A 22,082-nucleotide genomic window follows, 5' to 3' on the forward strand; every position below is an offset into this window, starting at 1 on the left:
TAGGCGTCTCCATTTTTATTTATTATTCCCTATTACTGCCAACCGATTGTAAATTATAATTAGATCACGGATGCGTTCGTCCGGCTTAATCAGATATCAATGTGACAGCCGGCTAATCACGAACGAATACGTTTACAGCCAGAAAAAGTCGAGAATAACAAAGGAAGGGAGCGAGAGAAAGCAAAATGTCATCTGACGATTTCATGAAAAATTGAACAGGCCGCGATCTAATTATAATTCTTTCTAAAGCTTTAGTTTCACCAAACTTTAGGCACGCGATATGCATAGAAATTAATATAAGTCGTTACAATAATTACTATAATGACTATAGTAACATCTTTGTTTTTTGCATAGTCCGCGCGAAAAAGGTCACATATATATAATTAAATGCTATAAACGAGATATTCTTTTTTTTTTTCGGAAAGCCTTAAAGACATTTTTTTTCAGAACGCTCTTCTTCGAAAAATCTTAAAGATGCCTTAAAGAAGGACGTCTTCTGGATTTATATCGTTTAGATGCCTGTATGTTGTCTGTGTTTAGATAATGTTGTTTAGATATTTTTTTATATATATCTGAAGATACACACGGTTGATCTAACTCTCGATTTAACAAACAGGCGCTTAACGGCTATATTTTTGTGAATTTATTTGTTAATTCAAAGAACTTAGAAGTAAGTCGATAGGTTCGAGGAATTATAAATCAATCGATAAATTTTCTTATATAAATTTGTAGATTATTCAGTATATACATATATATATATATATATATATATATATATATATATATATATGAATTTTTATGGACCTGTGCATTTTTTATTTTTTTCGTGGATCAATGGATCTCCGTGAACCTCTGTAGATCCATGGATCTATTTACCTTTCAAGCTGCGACGCTACACATTTTTGTAGAGGCATAGGTCTAAGAAACTAATGACCAGTGAATCTACGGATTAATTAGATTTACAGATTTTAAGATCTATATTTTTTTTTTCATTTACGTAACCGATGCTTATTATCTACTGTAATACATATTATTCGCACAGTAATTAACCTAATAAGAACTACATAAAAGAATTAATTATACACAAAATTCGATACACCGTCTCTTCACAATTACGAGTTCCATCGGGAAGTATCCGTTTCATGTACATATCTTCATCAGACGAATCCAACGCAATATTTATTTCCGTTCATTTTTAGCTCTCTAGAGATCTTTCCTTCTATCAGATCGTAATTTATCGCTTCCGTATGCAGAAAAAAAACTGCTCTTTCGACTCTTCTTTCTGGTGAAATAACTTAACGACTCCCAGCCAGGATCTACAGCCCAAGTAGAACAGAAAATCAAAATAATATCATTTTGACGTCATATTGATCAAATTTGGAGTTCAAATTTGGTCAAGATAACGTCAAATTGACATTATTTTGACTTTTCTGTTCTACTTGGGAGAATTTGCGTGAAATAATATTGTATATAATTATATGGTACACTGTAATTATATATAATTTAAATATACATATATATATATATATTTCCCCAGATAGCAAGCATACGTCATTTGACATCGATGGCGCCATTTTGACGTTTAACGACGTCAGTTGACATCGAATGACGTCAGTTTGACGTTTGATGACGTCAGTTTGCTAATTGGGTTCCCTCCATATCGCGCCAAATATTCTGGCGGATAAAATTCTTCCAAATCAACGTAATTTTTCGTTTGCATATAATATAATATAATAAATCGAGACAGATTCGCCTGCTATATCAACAGTTTGATTTTAAGATCGATGGAGCCTTTGACTTAAGTACGTACCATATAACAATCAATCGCCATTAAATTGAATTTTTTTAAGTACTTATTACGGAGGGCTACCACACGATCAGTATTACTATTAATGCGTCAACAGTTTTTAATACTTTGGCTATATCGATATATACGTGTATCATTAGTATAACATCTTTACATTATCAGTATACGATCAATATGCAATATCTTTCGTACTATTTAACCTACCTAATCTTAAAAATGTAGTAATTACTGATCGCGCGAGTGTGCTCTTCTCTCTCTTTAAAATTTCTTCTTTAAGTCTAGAGATTTTTTTTTAAATTCTTCTTCGGTAATTATATAGCAGTTCTCTCTTCCTCCGGAAATCTTATTTAGTAAGTACATTAAACGCGTGTGTGTGTGTGTGTGTGTGTGTGTGCGTTTGTGTATATGTGTGTGTATGTGTCAGAGCTTCCGCTATCTTTGATGATGTATCTTGTCAAATGCGGAGCTGATGGTGCCTTCGTATTTTGTTTTTTTCTCACATGATTGAATCGTGAAAATATTTTTTTCAAACGGCGAATTGAATGTTTAAATCAGCATCGAAATCAATAGATCCTTGGACTTACAGATTATATTCGCTTGTTTTCTGCGAATAATTTTCGTGTTTTTTCGTAAGTTTTCGAATTTGAATTCATCGCAGATTTTTGGATCTGCATTAGTTTTTGTCCTCTCTTTTTTTTCTTTGTTCCTCTTCTTGTTGATTCTCGCTGTTAATTTATATAGATTCCTGAGTGTATAGATTCTCGCCCTCGTGCATCCTCAGATAAGGAAGATTCTCGGGCTTTTATAGAGTCTTAGATGTACAGATCGTTGATATCACATAAATCTTTGAATTCATAAATTCTTTAAGTTCATATATCACGATCCGCGTTTCTATATTTCATGCATCTCAACACGTATCTTTATTTTATACATCTTTGTATAAAATTACGCACAGACGAACTCGGATCAACGAATTCTTGGACTTTTTGTCAAACTTTGCCACTCTTTAAATTAATAGATTCTCAAAAATTTAAACTAGAGAATTTATAAATAAATATTTGAATCAATTGATGTAAATTTCACAATTAATAGAATAAAAAAGATTATAAGGATTCTTGAGTTCTCAAAAACGTTTTTAATTTCAGACTTGGACTGATGAATGAAAATTATTAAATTTATGCAGTTTTTATATGCATTCATTAAAACAATGTAAACATTTTACACAAACTGTATAAAGTGTATTTAGTTCATTTGTTGATTAATTACTCAAAGACATAATTTTCTTTATTAATTTCAATTGTTCGAAAGACCTGTCGGCCCAAGAGTTTGTCGATCCGATTGCAGTAATCGGATAAAAAAATGCATCATATAGAATCATAGATCATCATACACGTCATCAACATATTTCTGATTGAGACAATAACCATCGATCGTTTCCGCCGATCAAAACTCTTAATATCCATTTTCTCTTTGGTAAATACTCTTTCATCGAACTCTTTTCACAAATAGCAAAGATTTCAATATAGTAACTCTCTTAATTTTTTAACGCTTAAATTGAAAGTATCCAAAATAAAGGAATAGTATAAAGTAACAATATTGTTAACATACAACGCGCAAACATACATAACGCAACGAGCATATCGCATACAATATATAGCTTTTTTTAGCGATCAAGTGATAGAAATAGAATTTTGATCAATATTTGCGACCTGTGCTACGCTAAAAACGTGCCGTGTCAAAAAGCAATAATATACATATATATTGTTTATTAAAATAAAAATTTTTTTTTCTCGCGTTAGTTTTAAACTAACTTAAATACTTGAGCGCGTCTCGATAATATCTCTCAACAGGAACCGAAATTCTTCAAGAATTTTCTCTACACATTTTTAGCAAGATGTTTCCTTTTTCACCTATTATCGACGCCGATAGAGCGTTGAGGAGGTTTCGCACATAACTTGCATAATCTCATTCAATATTTGCGATAGACATTGATGGTTGACAGTCTCGTGTCACCTCGTGAATCTTATCTTGAGGAAACTCTCTCTCTCTCTCTCTCTATCTTTCTTTCCTCGTCAGCACCATTCAAATCATCTTTAATAACGTCACGTGCTATGTTTTATCGTTTTTACTTTGAATTTGTCCAAGTTGATCTGCATACTTGTACCCTTTTTGCGCCTTCCGTTAGAATTCCATTCTTCTCTCGTCAAAAACAGCCCAAGAATTTCAATGTATCGAAATATATACTGAAGATGTATCGTAGCGCGTGACGGGCAAAAAACACTATTTAATCTATGATACATTCTACTATGACTGAGAACTAAGATCATCATCGATCATTCGCAGTGTATGGTGAGAAGTCATCGGCCTAACTCGTCCTGGAAAGGGACGTGTGAGGAAAGAGAAGGTTCAGGAGAATCTAAATCGAAATTTCAATCTCGGCTTCGGAGAGGGTGTGTCAGGGAGGGTTGGCTTCTTTTGCAACTAAGGGAGAGAGCGCTCTCTCTAGCGAGGATCCAGTATATAGTGCGAACGATCGACCTAGCCGTCGATGGTCGAGATCACTTCTCGATGACACAACCCAGGCAGAAATAAGACAAGATACCGCCCGGTATTTTGTGCGGGATTGTTTCGTTTCACCTCTTTCTCTCTCTTCCCGATTCGATTTTTTGTTTGTTTATTTGTTTGTGCATCTCGATTGTGTAGTAGTCGATCGCTCTCTGGTTGAGTTTGTTTTCTTTCATTTTAATTCCAATATATTTCCTCCCTTTTGTCATTTTTTTTATCTATCTCTCTCTCTTTCTTTCTTTCTTTCTCGCTCTTTTTCCCCTTTCTTTTATCTGTCTCTCCCTCGCTTGGTGATCAATATGACGGATGGATAGCGCTGTCGCAAATCGTTGCAGGTATGACGAACGAACGATGGACTGTGATGAGAAACGATGACGGATGAAAAAGAAGTAAGGCTGATCCGGGGCGGTATCGTCGGCAGAGAGAAAACCCGGATGGTACACAGAGTGTGATCGCGGTCGGCCAACGAGGCGGATTTAGAAGAAGAAGAAAAATAAAAGAAACGTCTTCTCTCTGTATACTAAAATCTCTTGCGGCTTCCTACTTTTTGGACGCGGTTGGTAGCGGTTGTGATCTGACGATTGGCCGAAGTGACCGACTTTAGTCCACCATCAGTTCGAAGTGCACTGAGCCGCGTCGCTCGAATCTGTCGTGGATGATGTTGTGCGCCCATGCCTTGCACTCGATATTGATGAGCACGCCGTCTATAAATACAAAACCGATGAATGTGTTAATTACTTCCTATATATAGTCGCCGCCTGCTTTTTTTTCTTCTACTCATAAATTATTAGATTTATGAATCTATCAACCCAGGTAGCGAGGATATACGCCAAGAAACAATCTGAGTGTCTAAGGATCGAAGAATTCTCTTCAAAAACACTCAGAAGTTGTTAATGGTGTCATTCAACGTCAAAAGCACTCAGGAAGACTTGTCTATTTCCAAGTAGCAAATTGACGTCATTAAATATCAAACTGACGTCAGTTTGCTACTTGGGAATTGATAACTCCTAGAATATTTTTAGAGAAAGAATTCTTTCATTCTTAGAAATTCAAATTGCTTCTTAGAGATTCATGTCAATTCCCAAGTAGCAAACTGATATCAAATGACATCATTTTGACGTTTAATGACGTCATTCTGACATCTCTGACGTCATTCGACGTCAACAAAACAACACAGGAGGTTGTCTGTTCCCAAGTAGCAAACTGCCGTCATTAAATGTCGTTTTGACGTTGAATGACGTCGTTTTGGGAATTGACAACTCCTTGAGTGCTTTTACAGAGAGAATCCTTCGATCTTTAGATACTTAGATTGCTTCTTAGTGATTCTGTGGCTAGTGGTAGTTAAACACCACTATCCGTGGAAGTAGTGGTAATACTATACTCGAGTTATATTTTATTCGTATTAAATGGAATGTGTACACTTGGGCTTTTCGAAGAACACAGCTACAAGGGGGCTCAGATATCCCGGGATGTTCCTAAACGGGAAATAGTAGCCGGGAAAACCGCGGCGCGGAATATATTGAATCGGTCCCATGTTCTCCACATCGGCCGGGTTTTCACCAGCGCAGGACACCCAGACGGTGTCCAGTCTGCGCGACAATGCTTCTTGTGCGATATGGTCTTTAAGATCCGACGGCATCGAACTCGGCAGATTTTCCGTGTCGTTATAATATTTCGGCGTCCACCCGAAAATCTGAAATAAATATCAATTCTTTACTACATTTACTCTACATTTTGATTTTTCTTTTATAATTTTAAATATTAAATCTATCTTTGAGAAACAGAGGGAGAATATAGAATGTCTTCTAAATATCTAAGAACTCATATTTTTTCTGGTCTGAAAAAATCTTGGAAAAAAGCAGAAACTAATAAGAAAATATTCTGAAATTTATCACATTACATATATTTTTAATTATTTATCTGGAAAAAATTTAATATTCAAATGCGCGCATAGCATTAGATGGATTTTACAAAAAAAAACTATACTTACTGAAAAGATGAAAAACGAACCTTATTCAGTTTCAAGAAGATACAAGGTGCGGATTTGTTGTAGCCATACTTCTTTGTCTTCGTGCACGATCCCCAATCAGACATATCCACATCGCAAACTTTGCCCGGTGGAGGTGGTCTGTTATAATCGCAGGACACTCTGTGTTCGTAGCTATGTTGATGTCCGGCCTGTTTCTCATATTCTGCGATATTGCACGAAAACAATGATATCTCGTAACAATCATACAATTCCATGCACGTAATTAATTTGACGATCTATTGAATTTCCAAAAAAAAAAACGTAGAGACTAGATTTTTTACTCACCTAGCAAGAATTTGTCCAGTTCCCTGGTCCAGTGAAGATAATTACCCTCATCGCTGGCCTTATACCAGATCAATGTGCTTTCGACGTTGCTTTCGGGAGGCATAGGCCTGAAACCGAGACCCGGGTTGCTACCGATCAACGAGTTGTCCAGCTGCCACTTGGGCGCGTTAGGGTCCAGAGTTTGATAGAACACAGCCAGCATCGCGCCGAAGAAGCCGGACAGGACGGCATAGAAAATTACGTAGAACAGCAGGATCTTAGCTGAAAATGTAATTGGCTGCGTAAGTCATGACATCCTTCAATTTATGGATTCGAAAAGGAATCCAAATTTAATGAAAACATATCGTAATGTAAAATTTATTAAAAAATTAAAATTTATACAAGTTTCTTTTCAAAGGATATATATTTATTCATTATTTAACTAATAATATTTAATTATATTAAACTCAAAATAAAATCATTAAAATGATGTGTTTTGATGTTTTGAGGTATCGCAGAATTTTATCTTTATTTTCTTATATAACAGGAAGTTGTATATTTTTTTATCAAGTTGCAATAAAAGTTTAGCGATACGTACATAAAGATTATTTTATCATTTTATTCGACTATAAATTATTTGCTGAAAAATGATTTTTATTCCAAACACAAGACTAATCTATACATGCTAAACGACACATTTTTTATTTATTATAAAATGTACAATAATATTCCTTTTCTAGGATAATCGTATAATGTAATTTTTATTGAAAACCATTTTTAAAAAATTAAAAAAAACATTTTTATTTTTGTTTATATTGCGAATGCTGAAATAGAATGTATTTAATCGTTTTGAGTTTTCCAGATGAAAATTAAAAGCACCCAACGGCTTGTGGATTACCGAGCTCTCGTTTCTTATACATCACATGATAAAGTGTTTCAAGGCTAATTCTATAAAATCGATCGAACTATTAGAAATACACTTTACTCGAAAATTATTTTATTATGTAGCAATGAATCGAGTTTAACCATATTTCTCTCGTATCACAAAATCTATGAAGATTACTAATTTCTTTTTTATTATCATGTCAATTTTACTATAAATTTATTATATAAAATTTTAATTTTTTATAATTTTTATAATAATAAAAATACAATAATCAGATTTAGATAAAAAAAAAATACGAGGTACAGTTTCGTGTATAATATATTCTAAAATCTTTCGAGAAACTTTTTTTTTATTTTAAATTTTAAAATACGAATTAAAGATGAGAATAAAAAATCGACTTGTTTTAAAACTTTAATATTTGATTCAGTTAATTGAAAAAAATTGAAGAAATATATTTAAGAGATACATTCATTATAGGCTACATTTTCCTAGTTTAGGATTAACGTCGAGACTAATGTATTGTTTTACGAGCGTAATTTCAATTGTTGCTACGGTCGAAGGCTGAAGCACTGAAACAATTATGATCCGACGTCTAATTGGCCTGAATTGGTATTGGGTAAGCTATGTCATGTGTTTGTTATACAAATCGTTGATGAATGTACACTTGGACACGCACAGTGATGCAATCTCGAAGAAGTCGTTCTTCAAATCAAAGATATCGATTGCAATCACGTGATTAAAATTTTACATTTTTTGGAAATGGAAGAAATAAATTTGCAATCTTGTTTTTTATGGCTTATTCGACATTTTTAAAAAATTATGAGCATTATTATTATTATTATTATGTATTTATTTTGAAAATCATATCAAATATAATTAATATTAATATCAATTATAATTAATTTTTTTAAATAAAATAATTTATAAAATACAGATATAATTATTTATATTTCTTTTTTACGCGAATCACTTTTCTAGATAACAGATCACATTCTGATTGATTGTATCACAGTAATATCTCTCACATATACAATAACATGATGAACGTTCATTTGCTTAATCATATAAAGTCTGTGTCGAGTCATAATTGCATCGTCAAGCTCCAACGTATAACTGAATGTCATTAATAATTACTGATTAATTATAATCATGTATATACTCGCAAATACTTTGAATATTCCATTTTGTTAATTTGCAGCTACAACAATTACGCTGGCCAATGCATTTTTCGAAATGCAATTGAGCAATAATAACAAAAACGCCATAGAAATTATGACGAACCGTCAAAATAATTTATTTTCTATTTTGTAACAATATAAAATATTTTAAACATCAGCTCTCATGATGGTTAATTCTTCAAAAACGCACATAAATATTTTTATAATATAATAAAATATAAAATTTATAATACAATAGCCGGAACAAAATCCATGTAAATCACAATTAAATAGAAAGAATAAGATATTATAATCATGACTATCTTCGGGGTCGGGATAAATAATATGTAATTAACTAAATTAATTTAGCAATTCTCTTTCTCTGTCTTTCCCTCATTAGACGATAATGAATTAAATGATAAATTTTTTTTATCGATATAAAAAAACATCGATGTCAGATTCAACTCTAAGATTTAAATTTCAATTTTGTTTTAATTAATCTGATACAAAATATTATTATATTCAAGCGAAATTTTTTTTTTTATTTTAAATTTTAAAATACGAATTAAAGATGAGAATAAAAAATCGACGTGTTTTAAAACTTTAATATTTGATTCGGTTAATTGAAAAAAATTGAAGAAATATATTTATCGCGTATATACACGCGCGCGATATTAAGTGATAAAATCAACGCTGGAGCAATCAAGCTTCTATATCGGCGTTTGATTCTTTCTATTAATGGCTGTACGTCATTACAGAGTCACTACGGCAACGTAACATTTCCATGGCTTTTTTCAAGATATCGATCGACGCAGTACCGAATGCGACGACGCGAGCCGGCTGTGTTTCTGTTGTCAAGTAGGCCATTAGTATACCTCGCCTCGATATTACAACGTCTTCGCTAATTAGCCGGACCAATTCGCGATATACATATATATAGACATGCATTAATATATGTATGGAGATGATTATTCACAAAGCTCATTTACTTCGGGACTTGAATGAGACCCCCTTTTTTCCGGAAGATCTGCAGGATCGAACGCGAATGTAGGACATTCGGCGAGAAAAATCGGCTTGCGCAGACGCTAACGCTATCCAGTATAGAAATCAGACCATACCATTTCTCTGTGAGATGGTAACGGAGACGGTTCGTATTGATTTCGGCGGAAGTCGATCGACCCCAACAGAAGAGTGAAGGGGAACAGACAAACAGCGATAAAAAGCGAGCCGAACAGAGAGAAAGAGAGAGGAAAAAATGTATTGTAAAATTGCGAAAGTGTCCACTAGTTATGCGAGGCCAAATCTTGATTAAATAAAGAAATTCATATTTTATTGCACGTAATGAAAAAAAAAAAAAAATTCCATCTCTCAAAATCACAATACGCCTTTCATTCGATGTGGCATAATAAATAAAGCTCGGTGGTTATTTTAAAGAGTCACCCTATCGAAAGTTCCTCGCTCGTGCATATTTCCTCCTGCTCCAATCTTAAGCGATCGAACGTAAAAATAGCACAACGGAAGTACAGCGAGGTTGCGCTCCTTCGATTCGCGGATGTAGGAAGCCACAAAGTGTGATTTCATTATAGCTTCTGTTAAAAAACTTCACTTCTAAATAGTAAATAATAGCAGCAATAAAGTATTTGCCGAAGGAAACATTTTGTGTCGCGCATAATTTTTTACATATTATTAATATATAATTAATAATATTGAAAAAGTAATATGCAAAAATGAAATTTTTGAAAACGCAATATTAAAATGAAGAAATTATTGGTTCAATAATTGATTCTGCGCGACAAAGGCGTATTTAAAAATGATGCATTTATTAAAGTAGGCACGTATCCATATATTTTGGATGTTATTTTTTTTATTTTGGAAATTATTTTTAATTACATTTGTGCACGTAAAAGATTTGTTAAATTAAAAATTCTCCATTTTTTATTTTAATTTAAAAATAAAAGGAAAACAGATTTCTAATACTTAAAAACAAGATTTTATATAAACAGCTTTAGTTTTAATCGCTTATTATGTAAAATATCTAAATTAAAAATTAGAATACTGCTACGTGTACAAAATAATCGTGAAAAATGAGACGCAATAAAAGTTTTATCGCAAAAATGCCAGGCTATCAAAACAGGATATGCTTATAACATTAAATACAGAGTAAGAGATACTCGTGCTAAATCAGCACTCCGTTGATGGAAATCATACATTTGTCATACAAGATATTTCTCGTTTACTTTGTACTATGTTGCTTTGCTGCATATGCATATACAGAGTAGTAATATTTTTCAGTCCATGTTGAGGCCATCTTCTGCCTGACCAATATATCATATCACGGACCTGTCAGTCAGGTGAGGATTATCTCAATATAGATTGGAAAAAAAGTATTTTAGTCTAAACGTAAATTATTTGGGAAAAATACCAAGAGAGATCTTCTCTAATTTCGAGACTAAAATTTAATCTCTATTTCACACATAATCAGATATATATGAATAGTTAAATCCGAATTTCCATTTTAAAAAGTGTATTTCGAATTTTTGCAACTATTTTTTTTTAGTCATTATGCATTTTGCGATCAGTAATGTGCAATAATATGCACAATGCAACGCAGAACCTTTATGCCACGTATAACTTCTAACAAAGGAATCTATATGTCTTACATAACTAGCTCGTTGGATTAATTTTGTGTCTCTATACACGGATATTTTGTACCGTAATACAATATCGAGACTCAATTATTTATTATTTAACTGTATAAATTAGTTTGCGTTTAAAAAATTCAAACCCACGTCTAAATTTAGAAAAAGCATGTATAACGTAAATTATACAATTTAATTATTATTTATTACAGCGAAATTTCTCATTGAATTGTTAGAAAGTAAAATTATTGATAATTAAAAAAATAAAATAATTAATAAATAATAAATCTCGTATCAGTTCCGAGAAACTGATGCTGAAAATGATGAACAAACTTTGATGGATAAATATTTCAGTATTACAAATCGAAGTTATATTATAAAATTAATATGTACACTAAAATATATAAATAATTAATAATGACAAGTTTTAATTAAAAAAGTTTTAATTAATAAAAAAAAAATAAATGTATCATAATTAGCATATTGTATTAGCATAATATGCGAATTCAGATTTTTCACGCATTAAACTAATATATTTGAATTGAATGTCGTTGTTTTTGCAAAAGCAAGTTGCTGTAATAATAAACAATAACGAAACTTTCCGATTCAGAAAATATGACACAGTAACACAGTAGCTTTATTGTCGATAGTCGACCACACAATTATTCATATATATATATATATATATATACGTATTATTACGTAATGAAAGGCTCTCTTAGTCAGATATAACCTTTGATGCTCGTATCTTTTGTGAAACCTTTCCTTTTTTCTTTCTTTTTTTTTAATATTATTAAAAATATCGCTACACCCAACATTTATAATAAAAACAAAACATGCAAAAAGAAAAAAGATGCATAATAATGGGGACATATTTGATGTCATCCGCTTAATAAGTCAAAGTGTCACATTGATAGATACATATTTCTCTCTCTCTCTCTCTTTGCATATAATTCTTTTAATTCCTAATTTACACAAAAATTGCGTTAATATTAATCTTCTTCCATTTTAATTAATACCGATCTTTTTTCAATTTGAATTTCAAGTCGGAGGAAGCGTAAAAAATGGATCGAAGAGAATTAAAATTAACAATCGCGGCATATTAATTACATCACACGTGAAATTAATAATAATTAATAAAATTATCTATTTTTGACATTTTATTTCCATAAATGCTTAGTTCTAATAAATTCGACCGAGGGGCTCTGCTAAGAATATATATATATATATATATATATCATATTGGATGTTTTATAAAGTATGCATTATATTTCTATAAGAAAAGTCAAAAATTTTGCAAATCTAACTAAGAAAATAATTTAAATAATTTTATTTATATACATTTTATAATTAGATCATATAAAATATAAACCGTCAAGTATATAATTTTTTTCTAGTTGTTAATTTATTATGAATAAGATGAAATGAAAAATATATATTAATTAAATATAAATTAATTTAAAAAAAGGACATAAATACCTCTTTTATACACATCAAATAAATTTACTTAATTAATTAAAAATATAAATTAAATATATTACGTTTGACACTTGCAAAATATACCGTTCCGAGAGCTGAGACGACTCTCTGTGCGTTACATTTGATAACATTATCAAATCTAAATGATTAACACCGTCCCTTCCCAATGTATCGCGATACCGTCACATATTCCTCTTACGTCATAGGATCGTTCGCGACTCTATAGCCTTTGTATCGTCACTCGACGGACATAGAACGATGTATACGAGGAAGCGTCTAATTGATTAAATCGAATTCGTGCGAGGAAAAATATATAGGAAGAAAATTACGTGAGAAATGTAAGAAAAAACTCACCCCAACTGGCGCCTGTGCGCCCCAGGAACTGTCCCGTCTCGGAGTTCCAGAGGAAGACCCGGAAGCCCTCCCATTTTCCGAGCTTCGGCGGCGGCATGTAAAACTGCTCGACCTTCTTGCCCTCCATCCTGCTTCAATATGAATCCCCGCGAATCCGCGAAATCTCCCGGTGGTTAAGAACCGCGCGCGCGAATACCAGGGGTTGGGAATGGGACCGGACTATGATTCCGGAATATTTGCTCCAGAACAGAGATGAGAGGAAAAAATAGCCCAGCTGTCAGCCGCTCCTTCGCGCGCGCGTTTTTCCTCCGAGATCCCGGCTCCCGTATATATTCTATATATATATAATGTACATATATATATATATATATATATATATATATATATTGTTATACAGGAGAGACCGAACGCGAGGACTGAGACTCTTCCTTCCTCCGGAACGATCGAACGGCTCCGCGAGCGAGGGCGCAAAGGAAGAAGGAATGGTCGATTCGCCGTCTGTCTCTCGTCGGAGGAGAAACCGCGCTCTCGGCTCGGCGAGGGGTTGAATATTGAGCGATCGAAGCGGTGGCCCAAGAGAGAGCCCTCTCACTCTCTCTCTCTCTTTCTCCCCCTCTCCTGAGGCTGCACCCCTTTACGGCGCCGACGTGACACCACGCAGACGCGTCAATATCGCGATTTCTCCTTAACACCCCCTTCCGCATCCGCGACCAGGTGGCTCCGGCAAAATGGCGGCCTTCTCTCGCCCTTCTCTCTCCTCCGAGACCATCCCTCCCTTCTACCCTTTCATCCCCCGACCGAGTTTCGCCCTTTCGATCGACCCCCGATGCAAAGCGACTGCGCTCGCGATGCGCACCAGCGGATGACTATTCCGCCTCTGTCTTTTTTCTCGGGAAAGAGAGAGAGAGAGGATGTAGAGAGGGCAGCGTTTGAAGATGTGTAAGAGAGGGGTATAGAGAGGCGAGATAACGCGTGGGTCACGTGGAGCGCGCGACCGCCGCGAAAGTCCAAGAGGGAATGACGGATGACAGCTCGCCGAGATGACAGCTGTCTCATCGCGAGGCTGTAGTTTGGATCTAGGCGCCGCTCCGGCTATCGTCTGATGATTATACATATATGTTGTATAGGATGGTGTATTCGTTGATGTAGCACTTGGCGAGCCACAATGTACTCGATTATTGTTAATTGTTTTTGGACGTGCGGTCTATCTTGATAAAAATACGGCTAATTAATTTTTTAAGATTTAAAATCACGCGTGTGATTTAATTTTACAATTTGCTTAATTAAAAAGCAAAAGTATATAGAATATTATTAATTATTTTTGTATAGAACGCGCAGACAATTTTAATAAAAATATGACTAATTAATTTTTAAAAATTTTAAATTACGAGCGTAATTGTGTAATTTAATTTTACAATTTATATAATTAAACGTAGTTATATAGAATATTATTATTAATTATTTTTGGACAGAACGTGCGATCTACCTTGATAAAAATACGGCTAATTAATTTTGTAAGATTTAAAATCACGCGTGTAATTTAATTTTACAATTTGTATAATTAAACGTAAAAGTATATAGAATATTATTATTGTTAATTATTTTTGTATAGAACGCGCAGGCAATTTTAATAAAAATGTGACTAATTAATTTTAAAAAATTTTAAATTACGAGCGTAATTGTGTAATTTAATTTTACAATTTATATAATTAAATGTAATTATATAGAATATTATTATTAATTATTTCTGGACAGAACGCCCAGTCAATCTTAAATTAATCTTGATAAAAATACGACAAATTAATTTTAAAAGATTTAAAATTACGCGCGTTTAATTTTATAATTTATATAATTTTTATACATAATATAAATATCCAATAAATTGCGAATTTAATCAACTGTCAAAGTATAATCCTAAGGATAATTGTTTATTCTTTTATAAGCATCAAGAGCTGATAACATCGTCTTCATTTTAATTTTTTCATTACAAATTGAATATATAGAGTTAAAAAAATTGCAAAAAATGATTCTTTTCAAAGACTCTCTAAAATTTAAAAAAACTAAAAATTTTTTTTAATTAGCGCACGCGCAGTAACAATTTAATAATCATTGATAAAACATCAGAAAAACATGATTAAAGCATTCGCAAATTATTTTACAAAAAATAATTGTGTTCGAGATTGTTGAATGTTTAATAAATTTTTAGACAAGAACGCTTTTTTTCTTATTTTTAAAAAAAGTAAATTGTTTTACGCAAACATATCTTTTCACATCGAAATCGTGATTTTTTAATGTAATCATCCGGTTTTCCATTTATTTTCTTCCTGTTTTGCAAGAATTCAGTATTATAAAAATAGATAATTTTTGAAAATTTTAAAACTGTGACATTTTACATATTTTAATCCTGAATCCACTATATTAAATATGCAGCTAAATCGGCATTATATTTTATGATAATTTACTTGTCCTTTCACATAAAAATTGAATATTGACTTTTTAAATACAATTTATCCATAATATATTATATATTTTATATAGTATCACAATTTTATAAACATTTAGTTGTGTTTATAAAGCCACATGTTCTAAAAATAAGAACAATATATATATATATATATATATATATATATATGTTATATTATTAAAAAAACAATGATACAAATTATCAATTTTTTGTCGTCTATGCGTTTAAGTAACTTGCTTTTCTAGAACAGGGAGATTTTTCTGGCCTTTTCTTGCAGATTGATAAAAAATTTAAACACGCCAGTTTTTTTTCTTCGCTTTCTATCATCTACATGATTGAAATCTTTTAAAGTGTTAAAATATAAATTTAATAATATAAGAGAAATGATAAAAAAAGGATTTTAGCGAGCAAAAAGATTATTAGTTGACATATATAAAGTACATTTAGATATTCTCAATAATATAATTACGTTTACAGGAATATAATTACATTTAAGTATTCGAAAAAGATTAAATATATGTTAACAATAAGTTATGTGTGTGTGTGTGTGTATATATATATAATATATATATATAATATATACACGCGCTTAAAAGTAAGGCTTTCGTATCTCTTTAAAAGAGTGTGTCCTTAAAATTCTAGATTTTTTCTTTTATATATATATATATATATATATATATATATATATATGTATATATATTTTTTACTATACATCTTGTACTCCCTTTACATTCTTGTGACAAATGCATAATTCTAATCTAGAGTACTTATCTCTCATGAATTTCTTTTTCTCTCTTCTCCTTTTGATTGATCTTTTCTCCCTATATAAATGTTCCTTTTAATTTATATCCATATTCACAAGTTATGAACAAGTAATATGCATTATTCACAATGACTGTACAAATTTTGTTTCGCGACACACTTTGTTGATACATTATTTAACAACGGACGTAATCAACCTGCCTTAATAATAACGCTTGACAATTAAGTTCAAAGCGATTATTATTATTTTCATCTCTATCAAATTTTCACAATCTCGATATTATCATCCGATAGAGTCTTGTACTCTCTTTTTTCTTCTTTAGTTTAATTTTTTCCAGCCATTGTGCTCTTACGTGTTTCGAAATACTGGAACGCGCGATATTCAATCAATCAAATTGGCGATGTTAAAAAAACAGTATAAAAAAAGACGCAGTATAAATCTAACTCAATACGTCGAAATATTTTATATCGACTTTGTTCCGGTTTTCCGAATTTTATTTGAAAAAAATCAAAGAACGCGAAGATCAAGCCCTCTTTTTTCTCTATCAATCTTTCTAATACTTGAATATATACATATACAGCCGTTCTTCTAACATTTTTGTAATTTTTAACAGTAACAGGAACTGCAACACGTCTAATGCCCAATATTGTTAAACCTTTCTTTTTTAATCTCGTGTCTATCGCGGTTTTTTACAACACCTGTTAATAAAAAAGCTAGCGCCTTTCCAGGAACAACATTTCGCGGCCGATCTTCCCTCGCAGAGAATTTTTTTTATTTAAAAAATGCGTAAACAAAGAAAATGCTGCATGCAACACTATGGGAAATGATTAGCGTGAAGTGATATAATATGAATATCTAATATATAAAAATGATTATCTGGTAATCTTCCAGATTCTACGAGTGAAAAAAGAATCTTTCTCCCAATCCAAGTAGCAAAAAATGTATAAAAAATGTTTAAAACTCATTTTCAAAGATATATTTTATAAACATTAAAACAATTGGTTAAGTTTCTTTTCAAAAAACCTTTATTTTAACATTAATGTGATGTAAATATTTAATTAATGTAATATTAATATTTATTTAATAAAATTATTAATAAAATATTTAATAAACGTTAGATAAATATTTATATTACATTGACGTTTTTAAAATATCTTTGAAAATTAGTTTTAAATATTTTTTATACATTTTTTGTAACTGGGAATATATTTAACATTTGACATATGAGATTTTGCGTTTGACGCGATTTTGTGTATATATTTCCTTTTTTTATAATATTATATAAATATATTTTTATAATATTATATAATATTATATAAACATTTCTCTTGAACAAGACTCGAGTTTCATTCAAATAAATTTACATTTCAAAATTCTATTATCCTTCAGACTAAATTTGTCAAACATGTTTAACGTTCAAATAAAAAAAGTATACAATACATTGATTTTCAATCATCATTTTTAAAAATTTGATTTTTGATATCGAAGAACATCTTTTTCTAAAATATTTTGTATCCAGATAATAATTTTAAAGAAATAAGATCAAAAATTTAAAAAACTAATTTGCTAATGTGTTCAATGATTTTTTTTACCTGTACGAGTGCGAATGAATTGTGACGAGTTTTTCCGTAAATTTTTGAACAAGTGCTATTTGTTTCACGAAAAAAAGAATATAAGCTGCCCAAAAATTGCAGTAAAAAAAAAGATATGGCAAAAATATCAAATACATTATATCGTCTTGTTAGTAGAACTTAAAATATATATCATCAAATAAAAATATATCGTCTTGTTAGTAGAACTTATAATAATATAGTCAAATGTATAGGATGTTCCACAATTTAATTTGAATGATGGATTTTCTGATTAATTTTAATCGATTTTTTCTTAATAAAAATCTTCAGAGAAATCGTTATATTACACTTTTCTCGCAAATTTTTATCTGTGTAACTAAACTTCAAATAAAAATTTTATTATAAAATAAGGTATTATCCGAAATAAATTAAGAAATACAATTTTATTGTCTATTTCATCTCCCTTTAAGTAGAATTAATCAAAAATTAATTTTGTAATTAATCTCTCATATCTTGAAAATCGTAGATGACTATATTTTGCTGAAGAAAAGTCGACTCTAAAAATTCGTCAGAGAATCTATCATCGAAATTAAAGTCAGAGGTTGTACATAAATATAATTTTTTTTAAAAACGCATTTATCATCTTTAAATTATATCTTTTTCGTTAAAAACACATTAAATCCTTAATTAGTGCCAAGCGCTCTCTATTTTGGTTTGCCGCACTTCTAATAAGCAATTTCGTTGCAATGTTACATAAAAGATTTAATGAAAATGCATTTACGATAATAAGAAGGAAAATGCGAATTCCCCGAATCGACTGCAAATTGCAGCCTATTTGCAAATTATGAAGCCTCGGCGGACATTTGGATATTTTTTTTTCAATCTTCCCTATTTTCCAATTTGTTATACACAGGAGATCGCAGTAATAAAATGTCAGAATAGTAATAAATGATCTTTTTGTTGGCAAATCTAATGATTATACAGAACGCATTACTTTAACACAATTAAAACATTATTTGATTCAGTTCTTCTCATCGTTCATGATAGCCGGTTATAATTTGATTTCGTCCTATATAAGATTTTGCATTAATAACGAGTCTGACAATATTATTATTTCAAAAATAATTAAATAAAATCCGATTTTATATATTTCTCAGAAATGTCTGATTTTTTCTTCTTTTTTTTGGGCTTCTCGTCAACGCTGCATTCTAATCTCATTCCCATATCATTTTTTCCTCCTATATTCCCTATTTTATTTCGTTCACAATAATTAATATTTTTTCAACTGTCTTGCAGGTTCGTGCTATATACTCTCTTTTTTTCTTACTTTTTTGGCCATTTTCGCTATCGCTTTCGTACGAGAAAAAATATATATATATATATATATATATATGCATACATGTGATTTTTGCGAGGCGGAAAGAATCATTTTCGTTATCAAGATCCGACTTTGTCCATGCGTGGAGTTCGAGCTGTGCATCGATGAAAAGTCAATTTTTAAATGCATCAGCCACTTTTTGCTTTTTGGCTGCCACTTTAATATTTATCTCGCGCTTTTGCTTTGAAAAAAAAAGAATCCATTGCACCAACCAGTGTGTTGCAGCTTTGGTTAATTAACTCACTTCGTTTCTCGCAATTAAATCGAAACTCGTATATACATATAACCAGATGTGAACCAGGAAAATTATGTCTTCAAATTTGTATGATGACATAAAGGTGCGCAGATGTATTATACACTTCTACATTTAGCTTAAAAACTAAAATGAAAAGAATTCCTATAAGTAATGAGAATCCTAAGAATGGATAAAGGAATAAAACTTGTGTACTTTTTTTTTATAATTTTGAAGTGTAGAATACACATTGTACATATCTCGTCTCGAAAATAGCTTGAAATCTGCGCTAAGAATTTGTATTTCTTAGGAATCCAACAGTTCTCAAGATGTTAACAGCGCGGAAAAAATTCGCTCTTGAGTCTCTCCTCTTTATAAATAATATAATATAGACCAGAGATACAGAAATGTATAGAGAAGGAGAAAAAGAGATTGAGCTTAACCACGCTTAATCACACTAATGTTGCTGCAATCAAAAGCGTAAAAAAAAAAAAGAAAAACAAAAAACTTCACGCTTGATTCCTTTCGCTCCGAGACACCGGTGATCGGTCGTAAAAGTCGTATAAAATATAGTTTCAAATGCACGTGCAATCGTATGACTACTCGTGTATAAATAATATATGATAATCGCCGTCAAGCTACAGCTATCAGTAAGATAAGAAACGAATTGTGAGCAGCAGAGACATATGTATAATTTATGAGAAATATATATTATATATTATATAAATTACATAAATACAATATATAATATATATTTCGCGCGTATTTTTTTTCCTTTTTTTACACATACACGCACAACAAACATACGTAGGAGCGCAACGGCAGCTCTAGACGATCGAACACTTTTGGTTTCTTGTTCTCTCTCTCTCTCTCTCTCTCTCTCTCTCTCTCTCTCTCTCTCTTCTCTCTCTCTCTCTCTCTCTCTCTCTCTTTCACTCTTTCTCTTCTATTTTTTTTCATCTTTTCCCTTAGCTTTACCCTCTGCATCTTGCATTCCATTTCTTTTTCTTGCATATACACATAGATACATACGCACACACACACACACACACACACACACACACACACACACACACACACACACACACACACACACACACATACAACAAACATTTCTATCTCATATACATATATACGCCTTTTTCTTTTTTCACACATCATTATCATTTCATTTCGCGCGTGTAAGAATTGAGAAAAATATATGTACATAAAAATATCGTGGCGCAGCAGCGATAGTAGAAGTAATATATTTTAATAGTAGTGATGATGATAATAATAATAGCATAGAGACGTATAGTAGAAGTAAAAGTATCAATTGCTAAATATAGTCGAATCTCGTATAATTCTCTCGCTTCTATACCCCTTAGCGGTTTTGGAGCACAATGCGTTCTTTAGCCATTCTTCGACGTGTTCTCTTACAGCTAATCGTTAAGAGAAGAATTTGGGGAAGTAGGATAGGAGACCAATGTGGAGATTAAGGAGTCACAGCGATAAGATGTAGCTCTCACAGATTTGTATAGGTCGCTAGAGGGGACGCGAGTCATTATTTAAACCCAAAAACCTCTCGAAACGGTGTCCTATGATAAAAGAAACACAGACAAGACATTGTGTTCCAGTGTGTATATGGCGCGATCTCTCGATTATTTCCTCGCATTCTTTTTTTCCTTTTTTTTCGTCTCTGCTCTTCCTCTGTACAATGCACTAATATATATATATATATATATATATATATATATATATATATATATATTTATATATATATTTATATACCCTATTTTTACATAATATTAAATTACTTTGCGATCACACTATCATACATAAGAACTTGCAAAAGATATATCCGGTACCGTGAATCGCGAAACGTTCTCGGTTAGAAAAACTTCGTCGCTGTCGTGCTTGGCATCGGCGTCATTGTCACCGTCATCGTCAACGTCAGCGTCAACATCAGCATTAGCGTCGTCATCATCGTTATCATCCTGATTGTATGACAGGACGTTGAGAAAAATTACCGAGAATTGTAACGAGGAACGATAGCGGCCGTCATCTCGCAACGTCGTCTTGTCCTTACATTGGTGCACATTGGTGACGTACTGGTGATAATAGTTAGAATGATAATGATGGTGCTGCTGCTGCTGGTGGCGGTGTTGTTGTTGTTGTTGCTGGTGGTGGTAGTAGTGATAGCAGTGGTAGTAGTGGTGTTGGTGATGACGATGATGGCAATAGTTGCGGTCATAGTGGCGGTGATCATTGTGACGAGTGGTGGCGGAGTGGTCCGTGGCAGGGGATCACTTGTCGGAACTCGGGCACTCCCCGGACTGCTTCATTATTGTGTAATCCAGTCGATACTGGGCTGAAATTCAAAGGATTCCGGGTGTTTCTCTCAGGTGTGATGACAATTCGTGAACGATTGAAACTTGCAATCGGTATTCGTGCGTTATATAAGCGTGCGAATTAGTTTGACAAAAAAATTTTACCCTACCCCTAAAAAACTAAT

At 32.0% G+C, this 22,082-nt stretch overlaps 2 protein-coding genes and 1 long non-coding RNA gene across 3 annotated transcripts in view; 1 reads left to right on the forward strand and 2 right to left on the reverse strand.

The window, feature by feature from the left end:
* On the reverse strand, positions 1-14,064 carry LOC114934321 (sodium/potassium-transporting ATPase subunit beta-2-like). The gene is made up of 5 exons (XM_029307003.2): positions 13,181-14,064; positions 6,687-6,947; positions 6,383-6,564; positions 5,792-6,065; positions 1-5,076 (listed from the first exon to the last, which is right to left on the reverse strand). The coding sequence occupies exons 1-5, from the start codon at positions 13,305-13,307 to the stop codon at positions 4,973-4,975; spliced, it is 948 nt and encodes a 315-aa protein (XP_029162836.1). The 5' UTR covers positions 13,308-14,064; the 3' UTR covers positions 1-4,972.
* LOC114934322 (uncharacterized) overlaps positions 10,898-22,082 on the forward strand; it is a 15,218-nt gene continuing 4,033 nt past the window's right edge. Inside the window, exon 1 of the long non-coding RNA XR_003820255.2 lies at positions 10,898-11,059. This is a non-coding gene — a long non-coding RNA (uncharacterized LOC114934322). The remainder of the gene's footprint in view (positions 11,060-22,082) is intronic.
* The window catches only part of LOC114934320 (uncharacterized), an 11,735-nt gene continuing 8,570 nt past the window's right edge, over positions 18,918-22,082 (reverse strand). The window contains exon 8 of the mRNA XM_029307002.2: positions 18,918-21,938. Within this exon, the coding sequence (XP_029162835.1) occupies positions 21,874-21,938 (65 nt within the window). The 3' untranslated portion in view covers positions 18,918-21,873. The remainder of the gene's footprint in view (positions 21,939-22,082) is intronic.

The sequence above is a fragment of the Nylanderia fulva genome, unplaced genomic scaffold, assembly GCF_048542155.1.
Source record: "Nylanderia fulva isolate GAGA-0341 unplaced genomic scaffold, ASM4854215v1 Scaffold24, whole genome shotgun sequence".
Classification (NCBI taxonomy): Eukaryota; Metazoa; Arthropoda; class Insecta; order Hymenoptera; family Formicidae; genus Nylanderia; species Nylanderia fulva.

What these genes read in the sequence shown, in the direction of transcription:
- LOC114934321 (XM_029307003.2), bottom strand. Translation starts at nt 13,307, where the DNA reads ATGGAGGGCAAGAAGGTCGAGCAGTTTTACATGCCGCCGCCGAAGCTC. An exon ending in GCGCACAGGCGCCAGTTGGG is followed by an intron (nt 6,948 to 13,180) that starts GTGAGTTTTTTC and finishes TTACATTTTCAG; the next exon opens with CTAAGATCCTGCTGTTCTAC. An exon ending in GTTCTTCGAAAAGCCCAAGT is followed by an intron (nt 5,077 to 5,791) that starts GTACACATTCCA and finishes TTGTATTTATAG; the next exon opens with ACGGCGTGCTCATCAATATC.